Below are 18435 nucleotides of genomic sequence, written 5' to 3'. Positions count from 1 at the left end.
AATATGAGTCGATAACTAGAGAAAGAAGCAACAGAAAGCATAATTCACTGCCCCAAAAAAAACCTGCAGTAGCTGTTCTCACCCCAGTTTTGGTTGGGTTTTTTTGTAACAGAAAGTTGTCTCTGACCAAGCTGGAGGAAACAGCAGCCAGCAAGGTCAGTTTGAGCACATTTCCCTGAAAATGAGAAGGGCAGGCACAAAAGTCCCTGTGCAGAAGGAGCTACAAAACAGACCAAATGCTCTGGAAGCTCAGCTGAGGAGCTGCAGAACAAACATGATCCATGAGGAGCTGCAGAACAAGCACGATCCATGCTGAGCTGGATCAGGACAAGGGGAGCAGGGAAGGGGCTGAGAGCCCCCACAAGCCCCCGTGGGTTGGAACCAGCCCTGGTGCAGATGGTAAAATGCTTCCCCCCTGCTGGGAAAACCTCCAGCTTGGAGCTGCTTGAGGAGGATATGGAAGACAGCGGAATGAATCACCTCAGAAAGATCATCCCTCACTCTGCGAAAGTGGATGGTAAATAAGGAAAAAAAAAAAAAAGAAAAAAAAATGTTTGTAACTTCTTACGTCAACTACAAGTTGTTTTAATTAGCTCTATTTCTCAAAGAAAAAAAAAAAAGAAAAACTGAGCCACCTTTGGGGGGGAAAAAAAAGCAAGTTACTTCCTAGGAAAGGTGAAAAACTTACACTGTGGCAAGAGCAGCTGCTGAAGCAGCTAAAACACGTCCTGTTCTCATCCTTCCCCCAGCCCCAACGGCTGTGCAAGAGATGAGAAACTGAGAAGGGTGTGAAGGAACTGCCACGTCCCCCCAGCCCCAGAGATGAGAGCAGCCTGTTTGCCTTCACAAGGGTCTCAAGCAGCCATCAGAGCAGGCAAGGCTGACCCAAGCCAGGCACGGAGCTGTGGGATGCTCTAAGATCACATCCCAGGATTTCTAACTCCGTTCCCTGCCTCACAGCACAGTTTTGGAAAGCCCAGAGTCACTGAGTCGTAAGTTTGCTCCAAAGCATTGAATAACCAGGATAATTCTGTTCTAAAGCAATATTATGATCTCACAGGTTCTCTTGGAGGCCTTGGTGCAGCAGCCCCCGATCTGCTCGTTTCCCACCTCCCTCTGAGGGCAGGGTCTCTCCAAGTGTCCACAGCCCACAGGGCAGGGGAACATGACAAGGACTCCACATGCAATTTTAACACAGTTGTGAAGCAGAGTGGATTCCACATGTAAATTATGGATACTGGGAGACCAGAGTCACGGAATGGTTTGGTTTGACCTTATAGACCATCCCATTCCACCCCCTGCCATGGGCAGGGACACCTTCCACTAGCCCAGGCTGCTCCTAGCCCTGCCCAACCTAGCCTCGAACACTTCCAAAACCTCTCAAAACGTTTCTTTTTCTAAAGAAACTCCTAATCTGGTGTTGTAGCAAACAGGATGTGGTAAAAGAAAACCAGCTAAGGTGGTTACGCACTCGGCTTCGAGACAGGCTGTACTTCCCCAAGAGGCTTCTGCTGTGGAGGAAGCAGCTTCTGAAGGAACAGCCGGCTGGGCTGGGCTGCCAGAGCACTCTTCTGGGTGCTTCTACGAGCTCCATGTCCTCTGACTCACCAGGACATTCTTAGAGAGCTCCAGATCGTTCTGGAGCATCACTCAGGGGGCAAACAGCAGTGCCATCACCAAGGGATGAGAGCAGCCTGCCTGCCTTCCTGAGGGAAGAGATGCAAACGGGACAGACTTGTTATGCAAATCTGATGGAGCCATTTTCATCCCTGATGAGCTTCCTGCTCTTATCCTGATCCTAAAGGTTTTGGTTTCCAAGCCAGAGCTGCCCCTGTGACTCCCTGCAGTTGCACACCTGGCAGGAAGGGAATTTGGGCCAAGCTTTGGCAGTGGGACCAGGAAAGAACTGACCCTAAAAATGGTTTTAGGGCTCACTAAGAATAAACACTTGCAGGTGATGAGACCAGCACCATAATTAGACACATGCATAGGGAAACATCCATGCTGACATCAGAGCCCTTGCATCAGACAGCTGATCAAAGCCTGGGTTTATATTTGAAAGGATACTGAAAAATAGGAAAAAAAAAAAAAAAAAGAAAATAAAACAAAACGAACAAAAATAGTGACCTGGAGCTGAGACGAAAAATTTAGGTCTGGGGAAAAAAAAAAAAAAAAAAAAAAAAAAAAAAGAAACAAACCAGTTCTCATCTAGAGCAGTTGCCAAGGAAAATCTGGGGAGCTCGGTTCATTTTATAGTCGGTGTGTAACGATAAAGCAGGGAGTGCTGGATGGCTCCTCACAAAATTATCACAGGAAAAACCAGGGATGATCCAGCAGAGTTACTGGAGACCCAGGGCGATGGAGACTCCCCCCACACCGGCACACCCAGGACCTGCCCCACCTGCGGTCTCACCACATCCCCCCCAGCCAAAGAGACAAGGAGCAGAACAAAAAGGTGATTAGAGTTTTAATTACCTCCCCACACTTCTTCTCACAGCCCTTTGCATAACGCTTGCCTAAAACTGCAGGTACTTTACCACAAGCAATTATGCTAATGTCTGGAAACAGAGCTAATTGAGTGGCAAAGAACACGCTAGAAAACGCAATCAAATTTAAATGAACAACCACAGTAAGGAAATACTGTGTTTTCCAGCGTGATGCAAAGTCTGCTGTTAAAAACAGTCGTTGTTTTTTTTTTTTTTAATTCCATTCTAAATCCTATTTCAGCTTCAGAATTAACTGAAACTCTGCACAGCATTCACAGAACTGCTCCTCATTTCCAGGTAATCCAGGGCAAGTCCTGCTCTGACTGTACCCAGACAGGGGAGGAGGAAACCTCTCCTCTGTGCACAGAAACTAAAATGTTCATGAAACCGGGCTCTAAAATTCCAGGTTTAATGGCTACTACCAACATGGGGAAAAAAAGAGAAAGATCTAATCCTTCCAAGGCTTCAGTTACCTAACTGTAATTGCTGCAACTAATCAAAATAACTGCAACAGTCCTCGCTGTAACAGGTAATGAAAAGTATTCAATTACATAAATAGAAATATCCATTACATAGAAGATGGTCTGTTTGACTTCTCTTTTTATAGAGAAAAAAAAAAAAAAAAAAAGGACTTCTTCATTTCACTGCCCCCAAAGACTCAGCTGAAGACAGGCTGTGTTTGGTTGCTTAAAATTCTGCTTATTTTGCAACTGCCAGGCTACAGCAAAATATTAACGATTGAGCACAGGCATTGGAGCTGAAGCACACACTGAGGTGTCAGTACAAGCAAACAAGGCATCTGCATTTACATGGCTAAAGTTTTGGCCACAATAAAAAGTCATGGTTTTAAGCACAAGTACAGATCACACTCCAATTGTTAAAAAACACTGAAAAGTTCCCCAAGACTTCTGTTCCCCAAGGCTCTGAGGCTCTGAGACACAGGAATATCGATTATTTTAATCTGGCAATGCCTAGAACTCCCACTCCAGTGAGCTGCACACTGCCAGGCAAGCAGGAAGGTTTTGGGGTATTTCTGCTCCAGCCAGAAGGGAGGCCAGTGAAAACTCAACCAGCCCAAAGATGCTCCCAATTGCACCACTTTTCCTGGGAAATCAGGTACTTTGCTCACTACAGTCTCATTTCAGACAGGGATAAAAACACTGACCTCCTCAAGACTTCCCAGCCCATTCCCCATTTCCAGACAGGAGCAGCTGTGCCATCCCAGCCAACTCACTCCTCAAAAATCTGCCAGACAAAAATCCCAAGAGCCCCTCATGAAATCCACTCTATACTTTATGACCCACACTACCACTAGAATTTTATGGTTTTTTTTTTCATTGAAACATTAAAGCTCTAGAAAATGGACTAACCTCATCATTTCTGCAACAGCTTTTCTGGTTTTGAATCATGCTCAACCTCACTTCTCCCTTCCACTGCCCACAGCACACCCTATTTCAATACTTCCCTGTAGGTCAGATTTAACAGACTGCTCATTCCCACCACTCTTTCCTGGACTTTTCCCAGCAGGTCCATGTATATTTTTTTAATCCACTGCCAGGATGGACACAACATTCTGCCAAAAGAGGATTATTTCGCATGCCTCACTGGCTACAACACTGATTTTATATTTAGTCCTGTGATCCAGCTGAGCCAACAGAGCTCAGGGCTGGCTGTCACAGCCAAGTCCCTGCCCTGAGGGTCCCCAGGCTGTGCCTTGTGATTGCTCTGGCACAGGTGGAGAGGAAGGACACTGCTGGATTTCCCTGGGAGCACTGCATTTCCCCCCTCCCCTGGTTTGTGGAGTTTTTGTCTTTGTCCTCAGTGTCACAGCAGAACACAGAGGCTCCTCACTGCAGCACTCAGCTAAGTGAGCACTGATGCTTTCATTCCCTGCATCCAACTTTCCATTATTAACTGCTCCCCCAGCGCATTTTCCCAGCAGTTTCACCCCCTGCACACAGAGTTTTCACCCTCCCCATGTTGGGAGCAAGAACACCATGTCAGAGGGTCAAGACAACACATCTGGGATCTTTTCTCCTGCTCCCTTATCAACAGGCTCATTACCTCTGCAAAGAAAAAAAAAGTTTAACTGATGTGACACATTACATTGTTGACAAGCCCATACCAAGTAATATCATTTTCTCCTCGATGTTTCCAAATAATTTAATTATTTTCCCTGTAGTTTTCCAGAACCTGAAGTTGACAGATTGCCTTGCTCTGTCTTTTTCCCTTTCACAACATTTCACCTCCTTGAAGACCTTTGTTTCACTAAGTCCTGTCCACCCTCCAGTGTTCTTCAATCTACAGCACTGGGTTCCCAGCAGGCACCACAGAGAAATGCAAAAACCAAACTGATCTTGAAAATATCTACACAAATAACATTTTCTTGAGACATGACTTACCAATTTTCTGATGAAAGATCTTGTCGAAGGTTAATTCACCCCTTTCCTCGAGGTATTTCTGCATAACACTGCGGATACTGAAAGAAAAAAAGGGAAAAAAAAAAAAGAGGGGTTACTTGAAATTGCTTTTTTTAAACCTTTGAAGAAAAGTCAGGTAGAGCCCTGCCTGGCTTTGTGTGAGCTGATCCCTGGGGTTACTTTCCAGGGGACAGCCTGGACACCACTTTATTCCTGTTTATTCAGGTTTAGCTTGCACAGTAAAAGAGCTGCACAAGTCATACGAGGAGCCAACAGCAGCTCCATTAGGCCCTGCTTGGCTGCAGTGCATTTAACATCTACTTTGCCTAATTTATAATGTCACAATCACTCACTTAAACCACATTAACAAAGATTTCCTTTATTTGTCAAGTAACTTCAATATTCATTGTAATATAATGCCCATAAAAATTTCATATGGGCAACAATACAAGAACATAAATCTTAAAATCAATGCAGGCCAGCAGTGCTGGGCCTTGGTAAAGCAACTCCATTGTCACAATATCGAGCCAAAATTCCGCCAGACTTTCTCTGTTTCCAATTTTAAAATCAATAATTTCCATACATGCTATTTATTACTATAATTACACTACTTATTATTATAATTATACTATTTATTATTATAAAAATAACCTTGAACAAAGTACTGATGCTCTAAACAAGGCCATTAAATATCACTGATTATTTCTGCAGCAGCAAGACTGAGCAGCTAAGCCTTGCTGATCTCAGAGACATCCCCTCTTGTGTGCTCACAGGGACCCCATCATCAAATTTCTGAGAAAGCCTCCCAAATACTGACAAACATCTCCCCCATGGGGGGAGGAAAGCATCCACACTCCTCCTCAGAGGAGCTGAGGCACGAAGTCTGAATGACTTGACCAGAAAAAAAGTCTATAATCAAGCCAAGGACTTTGCTGGAAGGCCCTAAACTCCCATGTAGGAAAAAAATCCTATTAATAGTTCTCTGTGTATCTCCAAGGCCCACGTGGAACACGGATCTCTGAACAGTGTGATCCAAAGCAAGAGCTCTGGAGGCCAACCACCACATCAAGTCAGACAAGAACTGGGAGGGCTGAACACTGTTAATCAGGTTTGAGATGATAAATTATTCAGTGACGAACTTGCTGTTTATTTGTTCATTAAGAACTGGGTCTGCCCTCTGTGTATTTTAACAATCTAAACAAAATACTGATTTTAAATGAGGAGGGAGCAGTAAGTAAGAGATTGTGGAGTCACAGAATGGTTTGGATTGGAAGGGATCTTAAAGAATGTCTTGTTCCACCCCCTGCCATGGGCTGGGACACTTTCCACTATCCCAAGGTGCTCCAAGCCCCATCCAGCCTGGCCTTGGACACTTCCAGGGATGGGACAGCCACAGCTTCTCTGTGCCAGGGCCTCACCCCCCTCACAGGGAACAACTTCTTCCTAAAATCCAGCCCAAATTTTTTGCCAACCAGACCTTCCCCTCTTCCCCCTGAGCTTACAGAGGAGCCACTGGAGATGACCAAGCCTGGCAGGAGCTCCCAGAGCCCCCAGCTCTCCCTCCTCCCCGAGCCCCCCGGTGCCATCCTGTTCCCACTGACCACCAGACCAGCAGTAACAGAATAAGCCTTTTTCATAATAATGACATCAAGGAAGCTTTCCTCTGCTCCAACGAGTGCGCTGCAAGAAATTACATCAACAGATCTTCAGTCTAGACAATGGGAGAAGATAATGAAAATTTAACGTGTGACTGAGGCGCCCAGGAAAACAGTGATTGTGTAAGGAGAAAACCTCTCCAGCACCTCCTCCTCTGCTGACATCCCGTACTTCTGGTCTGATGGATAACGTCAAAGGAACAAAATGTCTTTTGCAGCCACAGAAACTGAACAAATGTGTAAAATGATCACAGGCTACAGGAGTCCGCGCTACATTCCAGCTCCTTGACGCTCGCACTGCTATAAAATCATTGCTACTTATCCATATGAATAAATAGGAATAAATTACATGGAGTGGATTATGACTATCCAGAATAATCACCTGCTAATTCTCACATGGAAGTTACAGGTAGAAATCTTCTGGAGTTCAAAGAATTGAAGCGGAGTCCATGTATCCTTCAGAAGGATTGAAAATTTCTAAATGGAGCTTAGCACATTCCACAAACAGGAAGAAAGGTTCCCTCTCTGCTTTAGTCTATTGACTCATTAGTTGCCCTACTTGTAAACAATCTGGGATTAAAAGCTGCATTTCACAGAAATGCAGCCATTTCTGAAAAGCTTTCCCTGGCCAGAGATGCCATCAGCACAAACCACGCACTAATGCAAGAAGTGGCCGTTTCTGCACGAGTTCATCTCAGTTCACAGCATGATCCACCTTAATAGCAGCACTCACAAGGAGCAGAAACAGAAGCTGGCTAAAAACAAAATCCAAGGAGACTTCACAAACGAAAGCACATCCAACTGGACTGCAGCAAAACCTTTTGTTCATGTATTCTTTTCATTTCAAGGAGGAAGAAAACCACAAACAACAAATAATTCAGGAACACTCCATTTACTATCCACATACCACAAGTCAACTGAAGTATGTTTAGGGGAAGTCAAAGTCAGGCCTAAAATTTGGTGAGAAATGCAGCTTGGATCATAGGTATCTCTTTCTGGGTATCTTTATCTTCACTGAAAGGGTGATCAAGCATTGGAAGGGACTCCCAGGTGGAGTCTGCATCCCTGGAAGTGTCCAAGGAACAGCTGGACGTGGCACTCAGCGCTCTGGGATGGGTGACAAGGTGGGGACAAGGCACAGGTTGGACTCAATGCTCCTGGAGCATTTCCAGCCTCAGTGATTGTGGGATCCTGTAATTGCTGGTTTAACTGGGAGCACAGGGAAGCCTTTTGCCACTGGCCCCAGGGAGATGCCCAGCAGTGCCTGGGCATGGGCAGCTGGGTGCTATTGCACTTCTGAGAGCCCCTGGGTGAAGCTGCCCCCAAAGAAGGAGCTGAACAAACACTCCAGGCCTGCAGAGCAGGTTGGAGCACACTGCCAGCCCCAAGCAGGCAGAAGATGACTTATCTGCACCCTCATCAAGCCATAAACAGGTCGCCCTAACGTGGTCAGCTCCTCCACCTGCCCAGAAAAGGGATTTATTTCAAGCACAAGCTGAACAATCTGTTGAAAGGAGCTTCAAGCTGCATCTTGGAGCTCTAGTTACTCCAGCCTTGATCAAAGAAACCTGCTGAAAAGCAGCCTTCAAGGTTAAGCTCCATTCTGGAATTAAACAGCTCTCACTGTCTATGAGCAGCCTGGCAGGACACAGGCAGCAGCCACAGTGCCAAAGTCGGCACAGGAGGAAAATGTCTACTTGAAAACACGTCTGAAAAGCTCAGAAGAAAACAGGTTATGTCCTTTCTAACACAGAAAAGGCCATGTAAGGCAAGAACATGTATGATCCTCCCTCTCAGACGAGTTCCAGCAGGAGCAGCAAAGCAGAAGGAGCCTTGGAGAGGAGCTCAGCCAAAGCCAGGACTCGTCCTTGGCTGCAGCACTGGACAACAACAGCCACTCCTGCTGTTCCCCAGAACACAGCAGTGACAGCCTGCCACTACAAGGAGAAGCAAGCCAAGCAGGAGAAATCAAACTTCTGCTGGGTGCCTGAGTGCGTGTGCCCAAGGATGGCCACTGGAACTGAGGAACTGACCACAGGGAACACAACCCCAGTGGATGTGGGAATATGCCCAATCCAGGATTTACAGAGGAGAGCAAAACAATCAGCACTCGTTCTGACACTTCCGAGAAAGATGGAGAGGGACTTCTTCCAAGAGCATGTAGCAACAGGACAAGGGGGAATGATTTCAAACCGGCAAAGAGGAGGTTTAAATTAGATATTAGGAAATATTTCTTTTCTGTGAGAGTGGGGAGGTCCTGGCACAGGTTGCCCAGAAAAGCTGTGGCTGCCCCTGGATACCTGGAAGTGTCCAAGGTCAGGCTGGATGGGGTTTGGAGCAACCTGGGACAGTGGAAGGTGTCCCTGCCCATGGAAGGAGGTGGAACTGGATGGGCTTTAAGGTCCTTTCCACCCAAACTACCCAAACTATTCCATAATTCTATAAAGATTATGCTATTCATTTCACACAGACTTTGTCCCTGAAGTTCTTCTGAAAGTAACTCACTCCTCAGACAAGGAAAGGGCACAGAATGAGGCAATGGGATGTATCCCTATGTAAAACACTCCTACTATTGGAACTAGGTCAAGGAACTCCTTACTACTGCCCTTCCTACCGCTGGATCTTAAAGGAGCTTTGAATTATTTATCATCAGAGCAGATGACTTTTTCTTGTAAATCAATAAGAGTTCAGATTTGTGGGATGTTATTTGGGGTACAGGTGCACATGTGCACACCACAGGTTGGAAAAACAATGGCCAGCACTGAAGAACCACTCCTGCATTAAAAATGAGCAGTTCCAATAATTAATAAATTCTCCAAAAGGCTGAAACAGGAGAACAGAAAAACAAAATAAGAATGAAACAGCAGCTTCACAGAGACTAAGAGCTTAGTTCAGGATTTAACTCTACCAATATTTTCTGTACTATGAAGAGCAGATCATAAACTTTATCTGCTCAGATCTTCAGCCTGTTAAATAAAGCTGGATTTATTTTTTTCCCTCCTCTTCGTCATTAGAGCAGGTACCACCCTCTGCCACATGTGGCTCCAGTATCCAACAGCACACCAAGTTCCTGCTGGCTCCTGGCACACCCAAATTAATGATTATTTCAAGAAAATGCCAGATATTCATCAACTCCATTGCCAGTGCTGAGGTTTGGCACTGCCTGTCCATTCTCCAACATCCCATCTCCACATCACAGCCATCTTCATTTATTCCTGTGTCAGGGTAATAAACACTGAACACTCACGAACCACTGAACCCATTTCATTCTGCTTCCTCTCAGATTGCTCTCAGCTCAAAGTTCAGCAGAAGTCAATACTTCTCCAAATGACTGGGCTCTCAATGCTGTAAAAGCTGCTACACACGTGGTCGCTGTGGTTCCAGCAGTTCATGGGGCAAATTCCCAGCACAGAAAGACAGAAAGGATCATTACACCATCTAAACTGATATATGTATGCACTACTTGTAAACTCACAGAATCACACTCAGTCTTGAAGGTCTTTCCCAATGCAAATCCTTCTGTGAGTCAGTTATTAATTAATGCACATGCTCATCCTCATCACCTGACAAAGCAACGAGTGACCCCAAACTCTGATTTCTCTCCACAAACACATCACACCCCACACCTCCACGGGACTCTGCCATTTTCTGGCCCAACTTCACCCATTTCTGCCCCATTTTGTGCCCTCACACCAAGCCAAGTCATTTCACTGCAGCAAACTAATGCTCTTAGAGCTGTCGTGGGTGATTACAGCAACATATTTCACCCCAGAGCCCTGTGGGATGGAAGGGATTAGAGCTCAGCAACACCTGCCCACACCCCCTCCTCTCCCTGCATCAGCAGCTCCACTTATGCAAATTATTTTAATGAAGAAAGTTTACAAGAAGGGAGCCAGAAGCAGGAGTTTTGTAGCTCCAGCTTCACCAAACACCAGCCCCAAGATCCTTGAGGCATTATCAGCGCTGAAATCTGAAACTAATATAAAAGCTTCTAAGTACATGAATTTTGCAGGAATAATTACACCAAATTGCAGTGTCAAGGACTTGCCCTTCCACCAGATTGCTGCTGCTGAGAAATTACAAGAAAGGGAAATCAGAGCAAAATCACATCTCCTCGCTCTGACTGCAATTAAGGCATTCGCCAATCATAAATTACTTTTTTTTTAAACAAACACAAAATTACTGAAGACGTGCCAATTTTTTCTAATCTTTCTCAATCTCAAATGTTTAGAACTTTCTTTGCAAGTAGCAAGTATAAACCTTGACTGAGAGACCAAGAACTACGGCCAACACTGACAGACGCCTCTGATTTATTTATTCATTTATAGGCTCAGGATGCAATTTTACAGAGATTTTAAAATGTTTACTTCCACTATCCAAATCCATCATAAAGTTGCTAAAATTGGACCAAAGATCCTGCCCCAAAGGCCTCTGAACTGAAAGCATGACAGGGTCAACAAGTACAATTCAAAGCATTGGCAGAATGGCCCAGAGCCACCACAGCCTAAAGTGGGTTGTTTTTTTCTCTTTGTACAAGTGCATTTAAAAGGTTTAGCAATGCAAGATTGATCAAAAGTGAAAACTGGGATGAAATATTTGGCCTAAGAATCAGATCTTTCAAAGCTCTTTTAAACAACAAGTTAAAACTACAGGGATGGGATCCCGAAATTCCAGGAATTTTGTTCCCTATTCCCAAATTTTGTGGTCTCAGGGTGGATTTTTGGGTGAATTTTGGGTTTTTTTTCCATTTAACTTTCACCATTTTGGCGCCATTTTTCCTCCGATTTTCACCATTTTTCCACCTTTCCCCCCGAATTTTTTTTTTGTTTTTAATTTTTGGGATCCTGAAATTCCAGGAATTTTTGGTCCCTTTTCCCAAATTTCATGATCCCAAGGTGGATTTTGGGTCCTTTGCCTTCCAAATTTCACCACTTTGAGGCCCAAAATCCACCCAAAAATCCACTAAACATCCCCTGATGCAACCTGAGGCCATTTCCACTGGGGATCAACTGGATCCAGCTCCATTCACCACCACCCTCTGGACCCACCACCTAAAGCTCGGCGTTTTCCCTGCTGAAATTGAGGCAGAATCACAACAAACAGCAGCCAAGGCACATCCCAGAGCTGTCACACAGAGGGCCCCTCGGGACAGGGGTGTCTTTCTCCAAGGTCTGAAGCACTGAGAGTTTCATTGGCTTCCCCTGGAGCTTTTTAATTTCCCGGGAGGATGCAGGAGCTCTTTGCTCGTGTGCACCTTGAGCAGAGGCAGAACTCCCCCGGGCACCCAGCAATTCCCAGCTCCCAGGGAGGCTGCAGGAGCTGGGAGTGCAGTTGGTGCCTGTCTGCTGTCACACATCCCAGACTCGATCCCTAATGATGGCTTTGATCTGCACAGCTCCACCAGATCCCAAAAAATCTGCCCTTTCCCCAGCTCCCTCCTCAACAGGACATGACACATGGTGACAGGACAAATTCCTGGCATGCTGGAAGGGGGCTGAGGGGCTCTATGATCCTTCAAGTGCTTTCAAAATTTGTTATTTATTTCTGCAAGGTGTATTTATATAGGTGTTTAGTCAGTATTGGAATGACTTTTTTGGATAGGTATAGAGTGAAGCTCCTGTGGAAAACAGATGTATTTTCTAAGCTAGAAACTGCTACTTTTGCACCAATTTAGTTCAATTAAATTCTGTTATTTATTGGTTTATGCACCTGGACCTGACAGCTCCTGATAGGCTTTCTACTAATTTTATTAATTACCAACAAAATAAAGCTATTATTGATAAGAAGATTAAACCAGACCATTCCACATGATTTCACCAGAACACAAACCCAGGGCTGCACACACTCGTGTCCTGATGTTATAGCTCCAGTGTCAGCTGAAACCATTTCACACAGGAAGGTCTGGGCACTGAAAAGCCATCAGCTACAAAAGGATTAAGAGCTACAAAGTTCATTAATTTTAGTGAAAAAAAAAAACATCTGGCAGGTCCCACAGCCCCTGCAGCCCACCTGCACCAGATCAGAGTGCTTCACACCTGTAACACAACATCACATTTCAGAAGCTTTCCCCAAAAACTCATCTAGAATCATCCTTCTGTTTTTAGCACAGGAACAGAAGGCTGCACACTGATCTCCCCCCAGATCACCGTTGATTTACCCTTTTTTTTTCTTACTTAAGGTAATGACACCCGAGGGAAGGTCTGTGCTGCAAAACATACGCTGCAATCCTGCAGCATCCCCAGGGAGAAGTAATTGGAGCATCTCTCTGAAGGCCAGATCTCTCCTTCCTGCGCCCAGAGATGCTCCAAGCACTGGATGCTCAGCAGCTGAGACAGTCGAGGGTCTCCAGTGAGGCTCAGAAAATTCATCTTCAGCTCCTGCACCTGCCCAAGGTGCTACAAGTGAACAAAGCTACATCAGGTATTTCCTAACTGGCTCCTGATCTGTGCAATACAGATAATAACAAGCTGTCCTTCATCCAGACTCTCATTCCTTGTCTCTTAAAGCTCTGCAAAGGACTTTCATCCTCCTGTGCTCTGCTGCAGAGGCCTGTCTGTTATCAGGGTATGGGACACTGCAGGTACAGTAAAAACTGAATTCCCAATAGAGTGAGCACCCAAACAGAGCCAAGAGCAGCACCCACAGCAAGCAGGAGCCCTCCCATACAGCCTCCTACACTGACAGGACACAATCCATCCCCAGGCATGCATTCTTCCCAAGAAAGTGCTGGAGTACAAAGCTGACTTGAGATAAAAAGCAAGTACACGTTGTCAGCAGCCCCAGCATTCTGTATGCACACCCAATTATTTTGAGAGAGCCATTTCTTACTGCCTTCACAACCACACACTTCTGCTGATGGCGAAGCAGGGAGGCTGAAATTCCAATCAAAATTTCACTACTCTGTCTCACCCTGAGCTAATCCACCAAAAATCACAAGTGTTCAGCCTTTCTTGTACTGTTAGCTCAGAAAAAAAGCAAGTTTTTCCCTTCCTCAAGTGGCTCCCCATGAACCCTCACATATGCCTTTTCACACTAGCAGTGTAGATAGCCAGATAAGCTTCAGTTTACTCATTTAAGCTTCAGATTTTGGATATCAGAAAGAATTTCTTAATGGAAAGGCTTGTCAGGCATTGATTGGAAGGAGCTACCCAGGAAGGTGCCCAAAACGGAACAGTTTTCTTACAGCAACAAAGAAGCACCTAGAGAGACACAGAGGGCTGACACGGGCAGAACAGCAACAAAAATGAAAATTACACAAGCAATTGTCAGGAAAACGTTCCCAGAGACAGCAGGGTAAATGAATAAACACTACACGGAGGCGTTAAACAATGCCAGAGAAAACACCACCAAAGTCACCCAGACTGACAGCACAGACAGGGGAACGTGAGCCTGCAACTTGGAGATTTACAGAAGTTTCACAAGGTGCAAGAAATCCCTGAAGGCCACCTCAAAGAATGAAGTGAAATCCACAGAAAGAGCAAAGTAATGCCAAGAGCACAGAATTACAAAATCAGAAGCAAGAGAGAACAGAGCAATGATGCTTAACCCTGAGCAAGAGATGTTGCTTGGATTTCAACAATATTCTGCACAAATAGAGGAGGAAAAGAAATTACAAATAGCTCAGGATAGAATTGGGAATTGGGAAGGCAAATTAACCTCTGTGTTTTCAAAAACCCTCAATCAGTGTTTTAACAAGCCAGTTTGAATACTGGGTAAGAAAGCAAAGGGCACATCAACCACCCTATGAGAAGCAGCTGGGTACCAGGGGCCAGAATTCACCCCTACCAGTGAAGTGAAGATGGGATGATAACTGAGGAAAAATCTCATGTTAAAAGCATGATTTTTAAGAAAAGAAGTGACTGCAACATGCTCCCTTTTCCCCCAGCAGAACAAGATTAAGGGGAACACAGGAAACCAAAGAAAAAGATTGGGAGAAAAATCAGAATTAACTTGAAATAGAGGTAATTAATGAAAGCAGGTTAGAAAAGGAGAGATGGGATGAGAAATATCTACAGCCTCGGGGAGAGAAGCCCAGACAGATGGATGCTGTGTTTTGTTACCATGCCCGTGGTATTTGTATACCAAAAGCACCCAAAGCTTACGTGATGTTTATAGCAAGAAAGGTTTAATGTCAACTTTCCAGAGGCGCACACAAGAGGCTTCTGCAAGCCCTGAACCCTCTCCCATTTGTTACCTGATTTCTTGGACCATTTTTCTCAGATTCACATTACGCAAATGCTTTACTCAAACCAGAACAAGCTGCTGGCAAATAAAAACAGCTGTTCTATAGCGCTCTTCCACTCCCTCTGACCAAAATAAGGGAAATGTAAAATCAACATGGAAAAATAAAAACCCTCAGCAGCCTGCTGAATAGCCAAAAAAAAACCAGAATGCAGTTAATTTACTCCTTTCCCACCAAAACTTAAGATATTTGAGAGCAATGCTGCAGGATAAGATTTAGGTTTCATATTTGCTCCTATTTCCACAGGGCTGACTTCCTTCCCATTCCAGGCCTGATTTCAGCAGGATATTCTGCCTCTGACAGCTTTTCTGCCCACCCATGCGAATCTCCCTGAAAAACAGGCTTTTAGGAAACAATGTACAACAGAAAGATACCACAGCTCTCACAGCTCTTGGCAAGGCTCTTAGGAACCAAAGGAGGAAATGCAGAAGGGAAGGAAAAGCAGATGACAGAGGATGGAAGAAGGGTTGTTTTGTTTTGGTGCTTAAAAAAAACCAAAAACACACTAATCCTCTTCCTTAGGCACTCCCCGGCTCATTAGTGTTTTCTGTGCTTCCTCCCCAAACTGTGATATTTAACGATTTCAGGACAAAACCAGTCTGAGGATAATTCAGGAAAACTCAGCAATAATCAGCCCTACGGGCAATAAACTCTTCACCCTCATAGTTTATTTGCTGCTAAGCCTTGGCCTGCAGCCTTGGAATTCATTCTGCCGGCACTACAGCTATTTCCTTGTAAACAGGAAGCCCCCTCAAATTTGCATTACAGTAAACTCATTTGCTTCATTTAGCATCAGCCTTATCTAGGAAAGATAAAAGGGTGCCGACAGGTGTACTGGGCTCCAGCAAGGAGACAAGGGGTAAAACCTTTCTAATATTTCAATAGGAGATAACGCCAGGGCACGGGAGCCATCCCTGGGCTGTGGTTGCCCACCGGAGATAAACCAACACCTTCCTGTGAGCAGAGCTCTGCAATAATGCAGGGGCATTTATTCTCAAGTATGGATGTGATATTCCAGTGACCTTCCTGCTCTGTGTCCCAGCAACAGCCAGGGCTGATGGTGGGGATGGCTGCACACCCAGTGTTACGGAGCCAGGCTCGTGCTCCACCAAGGAGCTGCTCACACACACAGAGAAATAAGGAATATCTGGAAAAATTGTTTGATTTCAAACAAGAGAGGACTCTGTGTGTTGTATTTTTTTCCTGTTACTATATCAACCTGCCTTTAACCAGCCGATTTATGTCATTTTAAATGAATCACTTTGCCAGCGATACAGAATATTTCAGTATACCCAGCACACCCTGTCTGCTCTAATGAGAGGGATCAAAAAAACCAGCCAGAAGCCAGCACAAAGATATCTGACACCAGAATAACGGTCACAATTTCCTACTGTATGAGGAAATCCCTGGTTTCAGTTAGAAGCTGAGAGGTTCAGTCATTTTGGGCACCCTAGAGCCGTTTGTGGTCCGGGGCTGAGGTAAGTCCCTGTTCTCGGTTGTGTCCGTGCTTCCTTCCGCTCCTGGGCCGAGGGCCTGGCGTGTCCCTGTCCCACAGCACCACGCAGAGCCCCAAACCTCTCCTCGCTGAAGGTGTCTCACCTCCTGCAGAGCATCACACACCAGGGAGGGTGGCAAGCCACGCTTCTCCTTTAATATCTCACGCCAACAGGTCCTTCCACAGGCAGCCCAAGGAGCGAGGCACTTTGGCCACCGATCCTTTCGCTTTCCCCGCAAAACTTCCTCTGGCACCTGGCTTGCCTTTCCCACGTTGTGGAGCCAAACACAGGTGAACCACCTCTCCCAGCTCAGGGAAACCACCAAACACGTTAATTCCTGGAGCAGGAGAGCAAAGCACAGCAGGTTCCTCAGGCCTCGTGCTGCGCTTGCCGCGAGGCTGGGCACGAGGGATGTCAGTGCAGGCAGCAGCTTCCAGCCTCTCCACAAGCACCAACCGTGCTGATATTTCTCATGGCATTGGGAGGAACTCCTCCTGCCCTGCAACCCTCCACGTCCCACCTTTCACCTGCCCACGGGGGTCACGTCCCTGCTGGGAACAGGGAGCAGCACCGCTGCACATCACCGAGGACAGCGCTGGCATCTCCAGAGCACTGAGGCACAGGAAGCCACCAGCACCCCCAGCACAGCTGCACCTCGGGCTAACAGGGCAGATGAAATGTCATGGATATTGCATTGCTTTTAAAGTGTAAACACACACCAGGAGAAAAGCAGGCACCTTTGTCTGGCCAGCAACACCATCCTCAACCAGACCTTAAACACAACAGCCAAACTTCATCACCTGAGCTCTCACTGCCCCTGCAAGGGCGATAAACATGGGCAGGGCATCCTTCACCTTCCCCTGCTCTGCAGTCTCCCAGCATTCCAGCAGAAAAGCAGGAAAACGAGTGAAGAAGTGGGAAGAGGGCTCCAGCGATCCCTGGCTCACAGCAGACAGCTAGGCTAGGCCACCAGCAGGCTTCCAAACTGCCTACACATTCTGCAGTAAAATTTGGTTTAGATTTTTCCTGTTGCAGTATTTTGTTTGCTGGCCGAATCTTCATTTTATATATGTATACACACACACACACACAGAGCCACGAAAAAAAGGGAAAAGCTCCGTTTTAATTTCAGCAATAAATAAGCGATGCTCAGGTGATTTTATAACCAACACATAACCGCGGGGGGGAAAAAAAAAAAAAAGCTGTTTTTGCAGAAGAAAAGCTGCTTTTAGCACCAAGCCCCAAGCAAACAACCTCGGCTGTGCCAGGGCACCCGCCTGCTGCCGCGGTGGGACCGGGGAAGGTCGGGGCGACGGAGCCCAGAGCTGCACCAGCACCTCTGCTCCGTGAGCCGCCTGCTAAGGGCGAGCTCCGGCCCCGTCCTCCTCCCGCATCCCCTGTCAAACCCCACGAAGCATCACCAAAAAACCGCTCCGCAGAGCAGCACGGCCGGAGCGGCTCCGTTCGCTGCTACCGACTGCTGCTCTGGACGGAATTCCTCGCCCGCCGGACGGAGCACCGGGCTGGGGATCCATAAACCCCCGAGCTGCGGCGGTTCGTCCCTGCAGGGAGGACCGGCGTCCCCCCTTCACCCGCCGAGGGAACCCGCAGAAGTTGTGGCAAATAAACACACGCATTCAACACAAACACGCAGCCCGGCCCCGCGCTGCCAAGGCCGGCCCCGGTGCCGGCGGAGGCCGCGGGGGCACGGCCGGACCGTTATGTCCGGCGCGGGGAGGGCGGCGGGGGCCGGGCCGGGGCCGCGGCGGGGCGGGCGGTACCTGGGCTCGGGCAGGGTGATCTTCTTGCTGGCCCTGGCCGCCGGGGTGCTCTTGCTCTTCTCCATCGCCATCAGGTAGCTGACATCGGCCAGCACCGCCTCCAGGTCCGCCATGTTCCCGCTCCGCCGCCGGGCTGCAGATGGAGGCTCCGCCGGGGCAGCCGCCCCCGGGGCGGGGGTTGGCGGCGGGCGGCGGCGGCGGCTCCGCCGGTACGGCCGAGCGGCTGCCGGTGCGCGTGTGCGGAGCGCGGGGGCCGCTCCCGCCTCCCGCCCTGCGCCCCGGGCGGGCGGCAGGAGGGGCGGACGGACGGACAGACGGACGGCAGAGGAAGGGAGGGAAGGAGGCAGGGAAGGAA

At 47.0% G+C, this 18435-nt stretch overlaps 1 protein-coding gene across 1 annotated transcript in view; it reads right to left on the bottom strand.

Moving 5' to 3' along the window:
• GRK3 (G protein-coupled receptor kinase 3) overlaps nucleotides 1–18429 on the bottom strand; it is a 60904-nt gene extending 42475 nt beyond the window's left edge. Inside the window, exons 1-2 of the mRNA XM_041410115.1 lie at nucleotides 18081–18429; nucleotides 4889–4965 (exon numbers count right to left, since the gene is read on the bottom strand). Coding sequence (XP_041266049.1) covers nucleotides 4889–4965; nucleotides 18081–18193 — 190 coding nt within the window. The 5' untranslated portion in view covers nucleotides 18194–18429. The remainder of the gene's footprint in view (nucleotides 1–4888; nucleotides 4966–18080) is intronic.
• Between the last annotated feature and the right edge of the window lie 6 nt (nucleotides 18430–18435).

This window comes from Onychostruthus taczanowskii, unplaced genomic scaffold, assembly GCF_017590055.1.
Source record: "Onychostruthus taczanowskii isolate IOZ18803 unplaced genomic scaffold, ASM1759005v1 scaffold32, whole genome shotgun sequence".
Taxonomy (NCBI): Eukaryota; Metazoa; Chordata; class Aves; order Passeriformes; family Passeridae; genus Onychostruthus; species Onychostruthus taczanowskii.
This window is presented reverse-complemented; position numbering and strand designations above follow the sequence as displayed.